Source organism: Kryptolebias marmoratus, linkage group LG16, assembly GCF_001649575.2.
Source record: "Kryptolebias marmoratus isolate JLee-2015 linkage group LG16, ASM164957v2, whole genome shotgun sequence".
Taxonomy (NCBI): Eukaryota; Metazoa; Chordata; class Actinopteri; order Cyprinodontiformes; family Rivulidae; genus Kryptolebias; species Kryptolebias marmoratus.
The window spans coordinates 31,419,425-31,440,970 of record NC_051445.1 but is presented as its reverse complement, the minus strand read 5'-3'; the positions used below and the strand labels follow the sequence as shown (position 1 = coordinate 31,440,970).

At 39.7% G+C, this 21,546-nt stretch overlaps 1 protein-coding gene across 3 annotated transcripts; it reads right to left on the bottom strand.

The window, feature by feature from the left end:
* Positions 1-4,383: 4,383 nt before the first annotated feature.
* On the bottom strand, positions 4,384-21,131 carry rbm42 (RNA binding motif protein 42). Of its 3 annotated transcripts, none has more exons than XM_017438892.3 (12): positions 21,021-21,131; positions 20,571-20,633; positions 18,591-18,717; positions 18,370-18,439; positions 16,907-16,978; positions 14,566-14,720; positions 14,236-14,394; positions 13,960-14,100; positions 12,433-12,550; positions 9,916-10,013; positions 5,062-5,158; positions 4,384-4,927 (listed from the first exon to the last, which is right to left on the bottom strand). In XM_017438892.3, the coding sequence occupies exons 2-12, from the start codon at positions 20,627-20,629 to the stop codon at positions 4,815-4,817; spliced, it is 1,209 nt and encodes a 402-aa protein (XP_017294381.1). In that variant the 5' UTR covers positions 20,630-20,633; positions 21,021-21,131; the 3' UTR covers positions 4,384-4,814. The 3 variants fall into 3 exon arrangements, with proteins under 3 accessions (XP_017294381.1, XP_017294380.1, XP_017294382.1); XM_017438891.3 differs by having other exon boundaries at positions 21,038-21,119; XM_017438893.3 differs by having other exon boundaries at positions 13,966-14,100; positions 21,038-21,119.
* Positions 21,132-21,546: the final 415 nt, after the last annotated feature.

Here is a 21,546-nt window from a genome sequence, read left to right as displayed (position 1 = left end):
CACTTGGAGGATGTGTTGGGGAGGACTCTCAGCTACTACCACACCAAAGTTCAGCTCAATATCTGCAGAACTGATTGAGTTACAGCCATTTAGGTGTTTTATAAGGTCAGCTGACTGCGGCGGCCATCTTGAATCAGGTTGACTCCAAAAGATAATCAGTTGTAGATGTACCTCCAGTGATTACTTTCTGAGAGGTTCAAAAACATCCGTCCATTGGTTCAGGAGATATTTTGCTAACAGACAAACAGACAAAGAGGCTTTTCTGATTGCCCGTGATAACTACAAGAAATATTTTGAACCTTTGAACTGGTTTGTTTTGTTAAACATTACTGATATAAAAACAAAAACAAACAAACAAGTAACTAAGTCAGGTATATTAAACTGTGTTTTAAATGTATTTTATCTGTTTCAGATTTCTGATTTCATCCATGTTTTCAATGGTTAGGTCAAATGGACCATTAAATAGTCTGATAATATATGTTTGGCAGCTTTCAGATTTATAATATTAATTGATGATAAAAATCTGCTCACCCAGCACACTAACAATAGCCGATATGTTGAGCTAAAGTTCAGTAAACGAGCTAAATGAGGTGTAGAACAGAGCAGGGCTCCTCTGCTTTCTAACATTACATTGTTGTCATACTTGCCAACCGTCCCGCATTTAGCCACCGTCCCTTGTCCCACATCACCCTGTGCAGGACAGCCAAAAGTCCTGCATTGGCCCTCACACGCCACACTTTGTATTTCTCATGCAAAAAAAACACACGCACACGGCCTTTTTGTTACTTTAACGCTATATTTACCGAGTTTTCAGATCCCTCTAGCATTTAATGAGACTAGCGACAAATCTAGTGACTTTGACAGCTAAATGTGTGAAAGCACTCATTCTGCAGCGTACCATAAGCCCCGCCCACTTCCCCAAGCACTGACAGCTGTCAGTCTCACAGCAGAGAGGAGACCCGCTCCACTCTGTGTCCACAGTGGCGCAAAAAGATATATGTGGTGCTCCCGTGTGCCCCCTTGAGCACGCGCGGGAGCACGATTGTTTTCGTGTGAGTTGTGTTGTCATCTGATGACAGAGAACTAAAGATGGAGAGGCAGAAAACTGAAGAGGCAGAAAGATAAAGATGTAGGCATGAAAGAAAGCTTTTCAAAGTTGTTGAAAGACAGCAGGAAGTTCTGTCTGAGCATCAAGAGGAGGCCTGGAAATGTTCAGGTTAGCTAAAGCTACTAATTAATAACAAGTTGCAGCTGTTTACTGATCAGTATTTACAATATAACAGCTGAGAGGATGGAGAGAAAGAATCAGGACAGACAGAAGAAGGAAACAGGTTGGACTAATGTTAGCTGGAAGTGTAGAAACAGCCACTTAATACCAAAGGATTTATTTTTAAATATCGTTTATATTTAAAAAGTGCATTAGCAAGATGTGTAATTTATTTAAAGCTAATTAGTAATACTTGCTTGACTTTATGACTTAGAGGAGAAAAACACAAGTAAGGAATGAAGGAGACAGACATGAGGTCGGTGATCAGCTGCTGTAGAGGAGAGCAGAGATGACATCAGGTAGGAATAATTCAGCTACTGAGGCCACAAAAACCTAGATGCCCAGGAGGGTTTGAATGTCTGCTGACCACCACTGTGTCAGTTTGGGAAAATTAGTGCAGGCAGACATGGCAAGACCAACACCACAGAGGAGAAAGTGGACAAGAGAGGTAAAGATGATGATGATGATGATGATGATGGAGAGGAACAGAGAGGTGCAGAGGAGAGGCCCCAACCCTCTCCTCTTTACTCAGAAGATCCATCTGAACGGCCTTCACCACAGGAAGTGGGGGACTCATTGACTCATTGAAGCAGTTCATGGTGGAGAACGACCCACAGAGATGTTCTGATGGGCCATACCCCATATTGGGTATTATATGTTATAAGACCATGAATAAGAAAAAATTATTCACGTAAACAGGTAAAAAAAAAAAAGGGGGGGGGGGGCTGTAATGTGTCTGCATACCCCTCAGAAAGTAGGTAGTTGCACCTCTGCATGTCTACTTTGTAAATGAATCATTAATTCATCAAATTAGTTGATCAGAATTCAGGAAAATCCTGTTGAATCTATGATGTTTGTGTGATGTTTTAAAGACATGATCAGCTGATGAATAGATAAGCTGTGACTGGCAAAACTTTTTATATACAACTTTATATATTTGGACAGACAGACAGACTTAAACACAGATAATGTAATGCTTAAAATGTGAATGTGTGTGTGGTTGGGGGGGGGGTAAACATATTAGCTTTGTCATTTTTTTGCCCTCCATTTTGGCATCTTTGTTATTAAAGTACTCAGTCTTTTCCTAGTTTGTAAGATCGCAGCCAAATCAGGATCAGAGTCTGATTCCATTTCTGTAGTTGATCTTAATTCTTGAGGTAGAGCTTCTGAAGGGGCCTGAAAGGACGTGAGAGAACCTCCACTTCCAGAGCGGGAGGGGGAGTAGCTCACTCCTCCACCAGTGGATCCCATTAAAAGGCTGGCCTGGGAGGCCTCATCACTGGCAGGCATGCCTGACACCTCCGTGTCCGGCCGCCTCACAGTGACCGCTTCCTCTGCTCTCTGACATCCATGTTCCATGTTCTTTTATTCAGATCACCATGAGAGTGCTTATTCACCACACTCTCCCCTTCCATGTCGCTATCCTCCTCACTTTCTTCCTCCTCACTCACCGGAAACAAACCAGAACCGTGATCTTGATCCTCCGGCACATTTGTTACATATGCAATCTTCCATACTATTATTACAGATCTAGCATTTTGATTCTTTTTTTCTTCCTAGAGCAGTCCCCCCGTATAATGCCCCTGGACTCCGCAGGAAAGACAAAAAAACTGGACAGTCTCTCAGAATATGACCCGGCTGAATGCGTAATCGACACACCTTAACCTGACTATCATGAATCACCCTGAAATATTCCGGACCGAGCACTTTGTTAAACTTGACAGAATAAGGCAGAGATTGCAGTTTCATTGAATTTAACTTTCACAAAACTTGTTCCATCTGCGACCCTTGTTCTTGGCCACACCGCTGAAACTCCCCATCCGTGCAGTTTTTGAATAATTTCTTCATCCGTAATGTAGACAGGGAGTCCGAGGAAGGAAACAACTAGCTCATCATTTGTAAGTTCTTTAGCCATGATTTCTGTTGAACCAATTTTAAATCCATCCTGCAGTCTCTTCTTCGCGTCATATTACTCATTGTCACTTCATATTTCTTTTCATTTTTTTAGACAACAGGCTAATAAGCCCCCGCACAAATGTCAAATATTCATTAATTCAAGCGCAGAAATGCTTTCATTGCCATCAATTTTGACTTGCGCCGTGTTATCCTTGTCAAATTTTTCCTTCATATTTGTTTGTCCATTATTCACTTCCTTATTCCTGTTGCTTTCCATATTGTTTGAAGCCGAGTGGTCTGTCCGATTTATCTCTTTTAAAATGTCCATAACAAAAAATGCCTCCCAAACAGTAAAAACTGTGGGGAGGGAAAACAAATTAAAAAAATAAACAAAAAATCCAGAAGAAGACGCTCAAAATTCTCTAAATAGGAAAAAAGGAATAAGACAGCTTCTTTCAACACTTGACACCCACAACGTGCTCTGGGTGGTATGGCCGTAAACCACTGTGCCAGCCTCAAACTTTCCATTTATAAATGACGTGAGGACGACCTGCTGGCTCGGGAAAAAAGCCACCTTTAGACCCACTTTTCTTTCTGTCTGTCTTTTGAGGTGTCTGGGCGACATCTGTGCTGTGTTGTGATGGGACCTGACTTCCAAGTGGAGACATTGTCTTCAGCTACAATCCCTTCTTGGGAAGTGGATTTTGTTCTCCTAAGCTCATGTTGTCTGAAGCTACTGCAGTGATTGCATATTATCATTATGAACTTGGTATTATTTCATGTTTTTGAAAACTTTTAAACTGTAACTGTAAGATTCTCACTGCAGATTTAAACATCTGAAAATGGCTCACATTCAGAATAAATGTAGAAACATAATAAAAAGGAACTAAATGTAAATGTTAATTACATTACTTTACTAAAGTAAATGAAATTGTTTCACTGCAAATAGAATTTAAATAGAGCAAATTGTATTTGTAACTGCTTACATTTTTAAAGTAACTGCCATTTATATTCAGGCTCAATTTTAAATATACTTTTTCCAACAATTTTTAAGGGTTTGGTTTTATTACTGACTGTATTAATGACCAGAAAACATTGACAACTAACTGTGTTTCGGAGCGCTCTGAGATGCTGCAGATTCTGTACAATCTTTTAGGGAATTTGAACCGTTACGTTTGAATGGCCAACCTCATGTCCCTAAATGACGTAAGAAAGACAAAACCTTTCAAATGTTTTTATTTTATTTGTAAAATACCAAATCTATTCAAATATTTTCAAATGGCACAAGCCAAAAAGTGAGTCATTTATTACCATACATTACCTCTTAGTCACAGAGTCTTTATTAGAAATAAAATTCAGGCAGTCCAGACAGCAGTCAATTTGATCTGAGAGGAAAATAAGTATAAAAAAAATAAAAATTCTGAGTCTGCATCTCCTGACTGAGAGGAGATTGCACTATTTGAAAATGAGACACACAAAGCTTGTGCAACTATCCTTTTTAGTACAATAGTTTGAAACGGACTAATCTTAACCTAACCAGTACTCACACACAACTGGAAACTCTGCGCTGACACTGGCCTCATTAGGACACTCAGTGAGAAAGTAAGGTAATAAAATGAGACACACACAAACAACTCCTGGCAGCCAAACACTATCTGAGGCCCAGTTTCTTCTTCTCTTTCTGTTTCTTGCGAACCACTTCAATGTTGCGGTCCCTCCACATGCTCTTCCTCAGTTTGATGGGACGACTACCAACATATTTCCCTGAAAAACACAGAAAACACACTCAGGTTAATGTCAAGCAACCTGTCAAAACAAACACACAAGAACACCACAAAGTGTACAACACAACCAATCCTAAAGAAGACATCCTAAACTCTCCTTTCTCACAGACTAACCATTCATCTCTCGCATGGCTCTGACGTAGTCATTGGGATCTTTGAAGCTGACAAAACCATAACCTTTGGTTTTTCCTGTACGTTTATCTCTGACCACCTGAAAAAAGAAAGCAGCAATCATTATTATTATGGCAGTAATCTATCAAATGCTGGTGTAGATTCTCAGTCATCTAGGACAGGAAATGTATTGTAAATGACAGCATGTGCCCCACCCCCTTTAAAATAACCAGAGAAGAATATTTCCTGCATTGATTTAATACATTAATCCAAAAAAGAATTGGACCTCTGTCCTGTAGTTGAAGATGTTTCACTTCTCATCTAAGGAGCTTTATCAATTCAGAAAGCTCAGTGTGAGGAGTTTAAGCTTTTAAAGCTGAGCTGTTATATAAGCTACATTCACATGCATACTGCCCTCACTCTCCTCACAATAGAGGCTCGTTAGGGTCTTCCTTCGCTTGGCTCACAGTCTGAGTCTTAAGGCTTTTCCACACTCCATGAGAAGTCACAAAGTCGGCTCTCGTTCACATGGTTGCGTGTTGAAAATTGCATCATTTTCGTTTGTATAGCAGCTTCGTCCACCCCTTTGTTACACAACTCTTTCTCACAGGGGTTTGTGACAAGTATTGTGTGATTGGTCAGAAGTTGTTGTGGGCGTGTTTATGCAGAAAAGCCGGTGAGCTTTAATAGAGTTGTTTTGCTTCTACTGTTCCACTGAGAAGCAGCTGACTGAGGCTGTTAGAAAATACAGCCGTCTTTATGACTGTTCCAGCAAAACTTATAAACCTATGAACTTAACCCACAGGTGGCTCTTCGTGGCTGGGAAGAAGTACACCTTGGCAGAGTAGGGACACATTCCCTTCAGTCACTCATTATTCTGCACCGTCAAATTTGCCAATGCCAAACAGCATGTAGTGTCTCAGTCTGTTTAATGTCAGGTCGCAGTCAGGGAAGCAAAAACCTGTACAAGGACAGGAGAGTTGAGAAGTTGGCAGGAAGAAACCCGTTTAATGCTGTAGGAGGAGGGAGGAGCATTCGGGGAGTTCTGACCCAAGTGTCTCGTGGACGATGAAAGATGTGTGCGAAAATGAATGGCTCACAACCATGTAACCACAAACCAACTTCTTGACTTCTTATGGAGTCTGCTGGAGCCTTTAACCTGAAGAGTTGGCTCTCTTGTGTTAAGCCATGCATCTGTGGAGGAGCAGTTTGGTTTTGCTAATGTAGAGGTCTGAACATTCCTTGCTGCACTGAACTGCAAGGACAAAACACTCAAACACAAACTGAGCACTGTGGTGTATTCAAGAATGTTGGAGAGACCAAACAACCTCTCCACAGACGCATGGCTCAACACAGGAGAGCCACCTCTTCTGGACAGGACTCAGCTGTCCACCTACACCTCAAGGATAAGGGACACTCCTTTGAGGACCAAAATGTTCACATTTTGGACCGAGAAGACAGATGGTTTGAGAGGGAGATGAAGGAAGCCATTAATGTCAAATGAGAGAAAGTAACTTTATACGGAGGATGTCGTCTCAGATTTCAGCTTTCAAAAACATATAATGGAGCTTTAGGCCTGATCCCCAGTCAGTTTCACTCCAATAAGCACCTTCCTTCAGAATCAGCTTTATTGGCCAGTAGTACAGAAGCTGACTGCTCAGCCTGTAAAGCAGTCCTTTTCAACCACTGTGCCACGGCACACTAGTGTGACGTGAGAGATCATCAAGTGTACCATGGGAAATTACCCAGATTCACTTAATTAGTCCTAAAACATTTGAAAATTAATAAATCATAGTCTGTTGCAGTTGCAGAGTGTCTGCTGTAATACAGACGGGCAGAGTAATTTAATACACTTTCAAAGACTGAACTCAAGCTATATTTCCTTCGGATTTACTTTCAGCGGTGATGCAGCGGCCCCCATTCCGTTGTGCCTCGTGTGCGGTGAAAAGCTATCTAACAGCGCCATGGTTCCAAGTGAGCTTGAACGGCATCTCCAAACGAAACACCCATTGGTTCAGAACAAACCAACTAACTATTTTGTTCGCCAACGTGAAAACACAGAGAAACAGGCAAGCCTTATGAGAAAAACCACAAAGGTAAATGAAAAAGCCCTCAAAGCTAGCTACCTTGTTACTGAACTAATAGCTAAATCAAAAAGGTCCCACACAGTGGCAGAGACATTAATACTACCAGCCTGCAAAGCCACTGTAAATGCGATGCTCCGCCCTGAAGCAAAGACAGATAAAGCTCCTCTCTCAGGTAACAATTGCTCAATGTGTTGATGACATGTCTGCAGACATTGAAAGTGTTGTTCTGGAAAAAATATGCATCAGTCAGAAATTTGCGTTGCAGCTTGATGAGTCTACGGACATTAGTGGACATTCTCAGCTTTTAGCCAACGTGCGTTTTGTGGATGGAGATGGCATAAGAGAAAACTTCGTATTTTGCAAGGCACTGCCAGAAAAAAACCAACAGGAGAGGAAATTTTTAGGGTCACATCAGAATGCCTTGACCGAGGAGGACTTACATGGGAAAACTGCATAAGTGTTTGCACTGATGGAGCCGCAGCCATGGTCGGGCGCACCAAAGGCTTCACTAACAGGGTGAAGGAAAAAAACCCAGGTGTTATTATTACACATTGGTTTTTGCACCATGAGGCCCTCCTTGCCAAGACTTTACCCACAGAACTAGTTCCTGTGATGGATGACGTTGTGAGCATTGTGAACTTCATTAAGACCCAACCTCTGAAAACTTGCATATTTGCCTCCTTGTGTGAGGAAATGAGAGTGAAGCATAATGCCTTGTTGCTCCATACGGAAGTCTGCTGGTTGTCAAATGAAAAGTCAGAATACGCAAATTCCCTTGCTAGTGATGAGTGGTGTGCAAGGTTGGCATATCTGGCAGATACATTTCACCATCTGAATGAAGTGAATACACAAATGTAAGGCAGAAATGAAAACTTGCTTACAAGCACAGATAAAACTAATGGATTCCGTTTGAAAGTGCATCACTGGCAGCAACCTTAAGATGTTTCCACTCACAGAGAAACAGCAAGATGCCAACACCACTGCACTGTGTGAGGTAATAGCTAAACATCTAAAGACTCTGGAGAAGTTGTCATTTTATTTCTCTTCATTCTTCACTGAATGCCTTGACTGGATTAGGGACCCATTTAGCTCAGCCCATGACTTTACAGGAGCAGGAGGAACTGGTTGACCTGAAACAAGATTGTGGTTTAAGGCTAAGGTTTGCTGATCTACCTTTGGACAGTTTTTGGTTAAACGCTACCAAGGAGTTCCCCATTCTGGCCAACAAAGCGGCCTCAATGTTGCTCCCATTTTCCACAACATATTTGTATGAGCTGAGCTTGTCTCTCTCAGTTTCTAGTTTTTATAACCAGAAACCGAGAGAGACAGAGCTGTTTATCTTTCTTCAGTTCCTGCCAGGATATCGACTTTATGTTCATCAAAACAGGCCCAGGTTTCATACTGAGCGAGTAGAAATAAATTAAGAACATTGTCATTATATATGCTGTATTACTTGGGTACGGAGTGTCACTTCGTACCTTTTTGGTTGGCGGTGTGCCGCAGAATGTTTTTAACCTAAGAAATGTGCCATGGTTTAAAAAGGTTGAAACACACTGCTGTAAGGTGTTGTGTTCACTGAGAGACAGCCCGGTGGAAGAAACTGTCTCTGTGGCAGTTGGTTTTTGATAATAGAGCTCTATAACCCCAGCCTGAAGATAAATCTAAACAGCTTGATGTTACCTGCCCTTTTCCTGACCCCAGTGGCCCATTTTTATGTGATCATAGTGGCCCATTGTGAGCCAAGCAAATGAAGACCCTTATGAGCCTCTATAGTAAGGAGAGTGAGCGTAATCTGCATGTGACGCTATCTTATATAACATTCCGGCTTTAAAAGATGAACTCCACACTCACTCCCTTTTTAAATTTAAAAGAAAACCACTAAAATAAGAAGCAAAACGTCTTCAACTACAGATTAGAGGTCCAGCAGTTTTTGGATTAATATATCAAATCAATGCAAGAAATCTTTGGTTCTGGTAATTTGGAAGGGGGTGGGGCACATGCTGTGACTCGCAGTAAGGCGTATTGCATCATTTCCTGTTTTCTTCGCTGGTTGTAGGCAGAGTTGTTTGTTTCTCAGAATCTCTGGATTTATGTTTTATTTTAAAACACCTTTTGACATACTATCAAAAATAATAGTTTCATCCAAACCATAAATGTGTCTGCTAGATCCCATCCCAACCAGACTGTTTCCCTTAATTAGTATCCCCATTCTGGATCTGCTTAATTTGTCTCTAATGAATCAATGTGTACCAGAGAGCTTTAAGATTGCTGTAATCACACCTCAACTTAAGGAACCTGATCTTGATCTGGAAAGTTATAGACCTACATCCAATCTCCCAGTCATCTAAAAATGTCTTCTTCAATTATGTGAACATTAGGACAGAAATAATCTGTTTGAGGAGTTTCAGTCAGGATTTAAAGCTCAGTCAGAGCTCTTAGTGCTTTATACTTGCAACCCTTTTACAACAGGATGAGTTAAGGTACATGTGATTTTTAAATGTGCAAATGTTTTTACCTAAAAACTTTGCATAATCTGAACTTGTTTTTGACAAAGTGCCATGAGATGGCAGCTATTGTAATTATTAACATGAAATGCAACTTTAAACCCCTCTTCACTGTAAAAAAAAAAGTTTTTTGAGACCTTAAATTGGAAACTACTGATTAAGGGGATATACCGTAATCATAAATAAACTGATCAATAACAGGCAATAACTCTATGCGGCTCTTGAGCTGCGTGTTGCCGAGCCCTGCATTAAGCCAACCAACCAACCTTGGCTTTGAGGAAAGATGGGTATCTGCTGAAGGCTCTGGCCAAAATGTCATCGTTGACCTCATTACCAAGGTCCCCACAGAAAATACGAAAATCATCTGCAACACAGGAAGAAAACAAGTCAAACACAAGCTGTCTCAGTGTCAAACTGTATGCTGCTGTATTTGTGAGAAAAGTGTTATGTACTCTTCTTTAGTTTCTAAAAACAAACACTACAATATAACTTATTTGTTAAAGAATTAACCTCTTGAGATATTCTGAAAGCTTGATTTACCCATATTTTTTACTATAAGCTTTTTTCAATCACCTACAACCAAAGGCAACATTATTGCCTGTGTCCGTTTGTTAACAAAATATCTCATGAACTACTGGGCAAATTTACTGAAACTCTCAGAAAATAATCACTGGATGTATATATTTACCTGATTAACTTTTTAAGTCAGCCACATTCAAAATGGCTGCCACAGCTGAGTAACCTTATCTAATATTAAAATGACTATAATTCAGTTAATTTGGCAGATAGTGATCTAGAATTTACTGTGGTAGTAGCCGAGTCATTGCCAACACATAATCTGAGTGCTAACTGATTGCTTGGATTTCCTTAATCCAGCCACCAAGTCCACTTCTGAGGAGGAGGACTTGAGGGAAGACAAGTCCATTACCATGGCAGAGGTCACCGAGGTAACCAGGAAGCTTCCACGTGGCAGGGCGCCAGGGGTGGACGAGATACGCCCTGAGTTGCTGAAGGCTATGGGCTTTGTGGGGCTGTCATGGTTGAGAAAAGGACCAGAGAGTGTGTTCCAACTATTGAGGGATCACACTTCTCTGCCTCCCTGGGAAAGTTTACTACAGAGACTCCTCAGATCCAAGAGGAGCAGTATGGCTTTCATTCCGATCATAGAACAGGGGACCAGATCTTCACCCTTGTGGGGTTGCACATTCGCAGTGCAGGTTGGACTCTACCAGGGCTGTCCCATGTCTCAGACCCTGTTTGTGATGTTCATGGACAAGATCTCAAGGTGTAGTCATGGAGAGGAATGTATCTAGTTTGGGAACCTCAGGGTCCCGTCTCTGTTTTTTGCGGACGATGTGATTCTGTTGGAGTCTTCAGGCCATGACCTTCGGCGTGCACTGAGACAGATGTTAGCAGCTGAGTGTGAAGCGGTTGGGATGAGAGTCAGCTCCTCTAAGTCCAAGGCCACGGTTCTCAACTGGAAACGGGTGGAGTGCTCCCTCAGAGTCAGAAATGAGTCTGTAATGGGAGTCTTGTTCACAAGTGATGCTAGGATGGGGCAGGAGATGAATTGACAGATTGGGGCCTCGTCTTCAGTAATGAAGGCACTGGTTCAGTCAGTTGTGGTGAAAAAAAAAGACAAAGCTTTAGATTTACTGGTCCGTCTATGTTCCAACCCTTTCCTATGGTCATGAAGTATAGATCATAACTGAAAAAAATAGATCCTGGATACAAATGGGTGGAATAAGCTTTCTTCATAGGTTGGCCGGACTCAACCTTAGAAATGCTGGTCCTTTGCATCGAAAGGACTCTACTGAGGTGGTTTAGGCGTCTGATTAGGATGCCTCCCAGACAATTCCCTTTGGAGGTTTTCTGGACATGTCCCACTGGAAAAAGATCGTTTGTCTGACCTAGAACTTGCTGGAGGGATTACATATCCTTTCAGGCCTGGTAACATCTTGGGATCCCCCAGGAGGAGTTGGAGAGTGTTGCTGGGGAAGAGATGTCTGGGTGTCCCTTCTAGACTTGTTCCTTCGTGACCCAACCATGGATAAAAGGTTAAAGATGGATGGATGGATAGAAACTGATCGCACAAGATCTTTTTATTTTAACTTTGCCATTAACTATTAGTCAGCTCTGCCTGTCTGTTAGCAAAGGTAGTAGCTGAGTCCTTCACGTACTCTAAGACGGTGATTCTTAACTCCAATTGTCAAGGGCCACTATCCTGTATGTTTTAGTTGTTTCTCTGCTTTCCCACGCCTGGTTTGAATGAGTGATTAACAGGTTTCTGCAGAACTTGAAGACCTGCTGAAGAGCAGAGAAACAACCTAAAACATCCTCAAGGACTGAAGTTAGGAATCACTGCCCTAAGAGGTAACTGATCTCATGAGATCTTACAATATCACATGAAATCATGCATAACCTCATTTGCATAGTTTGATCAAAATAGCTACATCATTTCTCAACATAAGATGATCTTTGTCTAAAACTGACATAAAAAGTGGTGGGTGATATGCATTCCTTCTTAGAATGTTAGGTTGTTAATAGTGGAAATGAACCGTATATTTAGAAGGCTTTGAATGTTTTGATGAATTTACATTAAATTTGTATTTCCTAAACAAAACCTGACTATGACTGATGTAGTTTGTAATGTTATGAAAAACATAAGCTACTTGAAAAGAACACAAAAATCAATAGCTCTTCTGACTATTCCTGGTGGTTTTTCACCTATCACAATGTGCAGAGAGACCTTTGTTGTTTTGAGTAAAATGTTCACTTCTTACCCGATTCCCAATCCAACAGACTAGCATCTTCCCAGGTGGTCCCTGCTGCTGTACGGATACACTTCTTCACCTTCTCATTCTTCACTTTCCTTTTGTCCTCCATAGAATTTTCTACAGGCTGGAACACACACACACACACACACACACACAATCCTCAATAATAGTGGAAATGAGCAGTGTTTCTGTGCCATTTCATTCTTCTTACATTACACTAATTCAGTGGTTCCCAATTCTTTCCTGGCAATCCTGGTCCTTGAGGGCCACTATATTGCATGTTTTACTTTACTTTACACCTGATTCAGTGGCTAAATGACCTCTTCATGTTGTGCAGGAGCATGTTAATTGATTTATGTGGGATTTAGAATGGAAGATGTCTGACCCAAAGTGTATTTATCCACATGAACCTGCTGGTTCAAAGACAGAGGTTAACCAGGATGACCGATGTAGATACCAATCTTTGATATCATAGCAGCCAATGCTGACATACAGCAACAATTTTCATTTTTAATCAATTTATATTTTTCGTTTAATAAAACAATAAACAATTGAACAAAAGTAACTTTTGTATTTCTTCATGCATTTTGTTATTCAAATATACAGAAGTCTAAATGTAGGAAATAACTGGGCATTCACATATTTCTGTAGCATATTTCTGTACATTTTTAGCAACCTTGATTCGGTGGTTGACTGCAGTTTGTTTGCAGTGATTTAATCTTTGTTTTCTTTTGAGTTATCAGTTCTTTTGGAAACGCCACTGGAGTTGCCCTGCCAATTATTATCCTAGCTCCATCAGATTTGCTTAGAAAGCAGACTAACTGGCTTGTATGATGTTTGTCAGTAGAGGGAGAAAGTTAAAATGTGGTTTGATTTGACTTCTTCTGCTTTTTGACCAGGTACTTTTAATTATGTAAATATTTTTTCACATGTTACTATTTAGCACTACTTTGATCAGTTGTGTTTTGCCAATAATTTTGCAATTTAGCTTATTTAATTTCTGTTTTCCCCCCTTTTTGTGTCAAAATGCCCTGATCAGCCACTATATAAGTTTCCCTCTTGCCTCAGTCATTAGTGATTTAGTTTCCTATGTTGGTACCGAGTTAAAGATTTGTTTTGTTGACCTCTTTTATGTGCTCAAAATTAAGGTACTTTTTATTTTTTTTTTGTAAATAAATTGAAAGTTGTTTTTTCAAATCTTCTGTGTCTCTCGCTGGTTTCTGTGCTCCCTCACATGCTAAGATGAAGAACAGGCAAAGGGGAGGGGCACAGCAGTCCTTGTAATTGGTGCGTTCAGGAGGGAAAGGCGGAGGTGGTACGTGGTACATCCATATGTAATGACGTATGCCGTACTACATCATCGGCAGTACCATGTGACTAACCTTTCAAAAGATTGTCTCTTTTGATCTGTGCTTTGAAATTAATGGATCTGCAAGATCTGGATCCCTTTAAAGAGCCATAAATCCCATGTCTAATTTAAATGTTGTCAGCTGACCAACTTTATTTGTCAAGACAGAGTAGAGAGACACCTACATTCACCTCAGGGTGTGGTGGCTCAGGCTCAGGCATGCTGGGACCAATAACAGAGCTGCTCTCGTCACTTTCCTTCTTGTCAAGCAGACCTGCTGCCATCACTGCAGCCTGCTGCTTTGCGACCCGTGCTGCCAGCTCTTCCTGAAATATCCACATGACACACTCACGTTGACTCAGAAACCCATCACATGAAGCAACACAAACATCTAATATGTTAGAATCTTCCTTTAAGAAAAGAACATAAATATATATAGGAAAAGAGACAAATGCAGATACCATTCTAGCTTGTCTTTGAGCCTGAAAATCTGTTTTTCTATGGCCAGCTGTCACAGGAAGAGCTGAGTACACAGTTGGTGCTGCCTGGATGATTGAAGGTGTTGGCTTGATTGACAGTCTTGAAGTTGAATTGGACACCATTGGGACAATATCACCAACCTAGGTACATCACCAACAGATACAGTACAAATGCTAAGTAATAATGTTACTTCAAAGAAAATACATTCACATCAACTTTTTTTCTTTTGCAGAATATCCATTACTTTTCGTGTGAACTATTCCACACAAAAGACAAGGTGCCACATAACTGCTGTTTTAAGAATGTTTCACCTGACGAGAAGCTGCCATGTGCTGGATGGGCTGTGGGGAACCCTGGGGTATTGGGTTCGGCAGGGAAGGAGGGACCATCATGGGGGGAGGTGGAGGAGGCCTTGGTAATGGGGGTGCTACTGGAAGACTGCGCATGACTGGCATCCTCTGACCACCTAGCAACACAGAACCGGCAGTGATATATGAACCATTTAAAGAACACTTAATTGAAACTGGGAAACATGATATACATTCATCAACATTACACTACGACCAGCAGCCAGGAATGAGGAAATTCCCTTTTTGCCATTAAGAAGAGCCCTTTGGTACCTTTATTTAAATTACTGCAGGAACTGTGGCTGTTGGCTGTTAGCTGTACTCCTTTCACTTTTTCCTTCCAAACGTTTGAGAGGGAGTTCTTCCATTTTTGATAACAGTAGGGTCAGCATAATCTGACTGGCTCTGGATGACATGAAATGTTCTAACTGCAAATACTTAAAAGAAATGCTTTTGAGGGATCTGATATTTTTCACACAACGGATTATGGTAAGCAACGCTCCGTCCATATACAGATCTTTGATTTTCTGGATGTCCTTTACATTCCATAATCTGAAGCCCACATCTGTTTTTTACCGGGTGTGAACTGAGAAAGAATTAGTTTCCCACATGTGTGTGCGTCATGCCATACTGAAACTGTACTTTTCATAGAAGAACTTTTTAATGATTTTTATTATTTTTATATTTGAAGAATATAGCTAACTATGTAATGGCAGCTCTGAGATGGATTCCTGTTTAATGTTACATTTACCCAGGCTGGGGCTGAAGTTGCACACAAATAATGTATAGAGCTGATGTTAGCTGGACCACCGAACAATACCATCTGAGACTGGGGGATCTGAAGGTGCTTTACCACTATTCATGTCTTCTATACTGTACTTTTAGAAAGTTCGGTGCCGTTAGTTTTAGTATTGTCATGTTCTAGCTTATTTAGCCTTCCTGTACATTTAGTTTAGTTTATCTTAGCTCATATTATAGATACTGTTAGATTGTTAGATTCCTAATTGTTGTTTAGTTCAGCTTTAACTTTATCATGATTTCATTTAGATTATTTTAGCTACTATTTTGACTGTCTTAGCTCATGTTTAGATATGTTTGGTTTCGTGATTTTATTTAGATTATTCTATATTTCATTTAGATTATACATGATTGTTGTGGGGTTTTTTTTTGTGTTTCATTCTGTATTGGATTCTGTTGTAAAGCGCTTTGGATCGCCTTGTTGCTGAAAAGTGCTATATAAATAAATCTCACTTCACTATAACTTCTAATAAATCATTTCCTGTCAGTGGATTTTCAAGTCTTGCGTTATCCTCTTCTGGTAATGTCTTGAACTGTAACTGGTTGAGAAAAATGTTTTTTTTTTTTTCATTTCTACTATATTCCGATTTGTATAACAGTTTATAAAACTTCTTAGGGGTCAATAGTCAGGTAAAGTCCACTTCTATAACAAAAATGCCCGCTAAAGCAGACAAGGTTAAGAATAATAAAGAAAATAATAATAGAGACAAATCAACTGCATTTTTATCCTGCAGTTGTAGACAGCTGTGGATCAGTGGTTAAAGCAGTCATCTTCCGATGAGAGAGTTGGAGGTTCGATTCCTGGCAGCAGTCACATGTCAAAGTGTCTGAACCCTCTGATGTGCCCTATTGGTGTATGAATGGAGTTTAAAGCACTGATTAGCCTCCATAGAATGATTCATTCAGAGTAGCTTTGTAGAGATTCAGTGCTGTATGAACGTGTTTGTGGAAAATGAGGCACAGATTGTGATGTAAAGCACTTTGAGTGGCTTGGTTGGCTAGAAATGCGCTACATAAGTACAGTTCATTTACCATTTGTAGATGTTTCACTTCACATCTGGGAACTTTCTTAATTCAAAACTGGAGAGTGTAAGTTCCAAGGTTTAAATTGCACGAGGTCCTGTGTTTATGCAGCTAAATTCATGTGCAGATTAATCTCTCCCCTCCCACCTGAGGGTCATTGGGATCTTTGTTTGCCTGGCGCACAAAAATTATGCTTTGGTCATCTGTATGACTGTATAAATTAGAGGAAGAAAGGCTGGGTGTCAAGATTAATGCTCCATTTTAAGTTTTAGTAAGCTGAAAACTGAGACCTTCTCACTTGTTTTAAAATTTTTCTCAACAAATAATAATAAATTTCTCATTTTAAATTTAAGTCTTGTACCTGTTGCTTTACATCCTACAAATATAATCTCATTCTATTGCAAACACTGAATTATGTTAGTGTTATTTAGCATCATCAATAACATTTATTACAGTTAAATGAGTAATGCAGCAATGAGCTCACCAGGTCTTTGCAGGATATGTGGAACAAAGGCTGGTCGCATGATGGGACCCGGAGGAGGACGAACTTGAGGAACTTCAGGTGGAACAAAAAGTGATATCATGAAAAGCAAAAGAAAACTTTTAAACTCAACTTTTAATTTTTTTTTTTTTTAAATCAACAATGGTATATTTTACTCCTCCTCATACAGTTTCTTTGGTCTATAGCTGCATATCTATGCATCTATATAGATAGATTTGATATTTCCCAAATTATTCATTCATGGATGGATGACATTCAAATGTCAAGCACCAGACCATGGTAAAGAGAACGAGCATGGGAGGAGAAAAAAATATTTATATCCACTCTGCAATCCCACATAAAACATTCACAGATGCCTACAGTCTCTGCTCTTCTTAATAGGGTAGCATGTGATTTGAACAGTGTCTATAAAACTATTTAGCGCTTTGATGTTTTGCCCTTTTATTGCTATTGTAAATCAGTCATGGTCAACATAAATTGGCCTTTTTGACAAAAATAAATACAAATAAATTTCAAAAAACTCTCTTCAATGTCAAAGTGAAATCAAATTTCTGCAAATAATGCCAATTAAATAAAAACATAATGTAAAATAAGTGACAGTATAAATGTTTATAATACAGGAAAACTGTTTAACCATTAATCTGAACTAAAACTGTCTTTATTCTTCCTAATTCTCCCTGTTTACCAAACATGTTAGAAAGAGACAAAACAATTACATTGCCTATAAAAAGTAGTGCTTGTTTTATGCTTTTATAAATCAGTCATGGTCAATATTAACTGGCAAAAATAAGTTTACAATAAGACATGTCAACAAACCTTATTCACTGTCAAAGTGAAACCAGATTTCTACAGAGTAATACCTATTAATTAAAAACATGTCATGTCAAATAAGTAAGTGCATAAGTATTCACCCCCTTTAAAGTGACTGTTCAAGTTCAACTCAGAGAAAAGATTATTGAACTACAAGTCAGGGGATGGATCCAAACCCCTAACCATCCCCAGGAGTTCTGTTAGATCCATCATGAAGAAATGGAAGGTATATGGGACGTGTGTAAATCTACTAAGAGCAGGCCGTCCTCACAAACTGAGTGACTGTAGAAGAAGGAGAAACAAGACACCTGTGAGCTCTCTGAAGGAGTGCCAAGCTTCAGGTTATTTCATATAATTATCTATTTAGACTACTTATTCCAAACTTTTCAAAGCAAACACAAGTGTAAAACAATTCCAATTTTTAAAAAATGAAATATTCCTCCTTTCACTTACATTATATGTACTCATCTCTACATTTTGTGATCACTTCAATATAAAGTGACTCTGGTGTTGCATATTAGTCCTAACCTGGCATTAAATTAACACTTCTACCATCCCTGATGTTATCATGTAGGCTACAACAGTATTTATTAATGGGTAATAAGACTAGTTACAGTAAGAATGAACTATATTACCTGGCCCCACAAAGGCTGGTGGTGGAGGGCCAACAAAACTAGCTGCTCTGGCCTCTAACGTCTGCTGGACCTAAGAGAATATGGGAAAAGATGGAAAAGGCACAACATTAGGTATTTTATTCTGCTAGTTACGTCATGTTTGTATTTAGCCTGAGCTGCCAAATTACATCCCATTTAATAGTTCATATGTTCTCAGAGGGGAAAAGCCAAAGGATGCAAACCTGTCTGTAGGTGTTTGTCCCAATAATTGGTCGCACTAGAGGAACTGCCAAAGCTACAGGTATTGGCTCCATTACAGTTGGACTTCCTGATACAGGGACTGGACCACCAAGAACCTCCTGTTCAAAACTACAGAGAAAGGGACAATGACAAAATAGAATCAGAAAATATCTGCAAAATGTTAAAGGGTACCAAGTAGCTTCTGCCCAAAGTTCCAACATAATGTAATAATGTAATCTCAGAAAAATGCCTACATTTTAAAGTATGAACTGTAAAGAAGCTTAAAGAAAACCAAGATCAAAAGAAATGTTACAGCTGCTGCCAGTGGCTCATTATTGTCACCATGGTAAAAACACACCTGTGTCTCTCAGTACATGAAACAGAAACACAGTCTGAAAAGTAAGTCTCAAACAAACAGTTTCTGTGCAAAAACTATAAATTAGATTAGTTCAAGAAGTCGGATCTTTTAAGTTCTTGAACCCTGAGCAGCAGAAGACTGTTGGTCACACAGGTAAAGTTTTATTTTTCTACATCGTTTTATGTAGGAGATATGAATCTTCACTTCCAGTTTTGAAGAGAACATTTTGAGCTATAATGTAACTAAAGTCTGTGGAAGCTTGGCTGTGCACTCTCTGCATTCTGGGGGGGCTGAAAATAAAAGCTTAAGCCCTATAGCAGGGAGACATTGGGTAAAGGAAGACAAAAGTCCTTGTTTTCATATACAACCCCAAATCCAAAAACGTCAGGACATTGTGTAAAATGTAAAAAAAAAAAAATGCAATGATTTGCAAAACTCATAATCCACTATGGAACATAGTAAACATATCAAATGTTTAAATGAAGAAAGTGCACCGCTTTTTGGAAAAAAATAAGAATTTTGTGGCTGCAAAACATTTCAAAACCATTGGGATGGTCAACAAAAGGCTGTAAAAGTGATATGAATAAAAAGCAGATGGAGGAGCATTTTGCTACTAATGAAGTTAATTGACAACAGGTTAGTAAGAGTAGAAAGACCAGAAGAGGTTCACCTCTCTGTGAAAATCTGCATCTAAAAGTAGCTGGGTTTCCCTCAGAAAAGAGGCTAAGTCCAGTGGTAGGTGGCCAAAAATGATTTAAGTTGAAAATATGGCTATTTATTATGTGATATTGTAAGATATCCACACCAAGTTCTAAAAGGTGCACGACGTGACACCGTGCCGGACCTTTGCGCAGGGGCGGGGACAGCGTGACTGCATCACTGTTGGTGTGCGCACTCTAGCGCGGTGAGGTAGATAAAAGTAGCGGTTTTGGGGGAGCGGGTGGAAAAAAAAAACGTGAATAAAAAATGACGTATTTATAATAAACAAGCAGAGCTTAGCCTGGTGGCCGGGTCACCAAAGCCTGGCGGCCTGCCAGGCTTATCATATGCTGGGGGAAACCCTGGATCAGTTGTGCAACTGAGGTAGGACCAGAGCAGTCCAAAAACTTATACAATCAAAGCTGAAACACAAACCAAAGAATAATAACATAACATTGTGAAACGTAAAGAGCTCCAAATGCTCTGTCCGTGAGAGGATCTGCAGTTTGGAACTCCCTTCCTGTTGATTTATTAGTACGTTCAAAAAACAAACAAAACTTTGGTTATGTCAAAAACAGAACTGTATTCATTCTTGATGTTTTATGTTTCACTGTTTGTAGATGTTGTGCTATTTTAAATGATTATTACTTCTATTTTAAGAGCTACTGTTTAAAAGCCCATCTAGGGACAAGTGCTGCGAATTAGCTGTTGCTATTGCATTATGACGCAAAGATAGGACTGCTGTTTTTGTTCAGTTTTTCTATGTCCATGTGTGTCTGTCCCTATCAAATACACTGAACTAAACGTTCAGAACATGACAAACACTACATGTCTGTACAACGTAGTCAGGGAGAAACATGATAGAAATGCATGGTCAGTGTGGCTACATGACGTTTGTCCAACAGAGCAGGACTGCTGTACTCACAGAGCCATCTCAGCCTCCATCTCTTTCAGACGGTCCTCTCCTGATTTAAACGCCGCCATGATGCTGAAAGAGAATAACAGAGATCACAGCCCAGCTCAGGTGCGAGAAAAACACACGAACTCAGGACTCATTTAGATGCTTGAGACTAGCTTCTTGGACGGGAGGAATCAGTGTTTAACATCTACAAGCTTCCTCATTCTGTACGTTCATCTAAAAACGCAGCTGTTATTTGCAACTCGCTCTGTCTGTCAAATAAACACGGGGTTTCAAGCTAAATCACATTAGAAAGCCCAGATGAAGTCACAAAGGCCTCTTCAGCTAACCTCATCACTAATTACCTAAAAACTCACGTTTTAGTAATAATTTCCAAACTTAAGTTCAATAATCTGACCTCCATGTAAATATTTAAAAATATGTCAACACCCCAATAAAGCTAATATGCACACTTACTTTAAAAATAATCTTACTAAGTTAATGTTCGGCGACCCTTCTTCTTCGTTTATTCTCTTTCCTCCTCCTTCTTCTTCTTCTTGTGGAGTTGGTGGTTGGCAAAAATCTGAAGGTGGGCATTACCGCCACCTACTGGTACGGAGTGTGGTTCACTACGGATTATTTTTAACTGTATGTATGTACTATACAATTAAATTCTATTAATCACTTCTTTTTTTTAAATAAACATGATTATACTTTGTATTTGTATGCTCCCTAAATTCTTCTGTAAAGTGTCTATTATGTTTAAGTTTTCTTTAATCCTTTAAAACTCTCTTCATATTTTTGACATTCTAATATAACATGTTTTATAGTTTCATCCTCTCCACAGTGGTCACATTTCCCTGAGTTATGCTTCTGTATTTTAAAAAAGGGTGCAGTTAAGTCCTGTATGACTAAATCTGAGTCTTGTTATTAATCTTTTTCTTCCAGCTCTCATTTCATTTGATGTCCTCCACCCACTGTGTTGCTAACAGAATTGCTAACA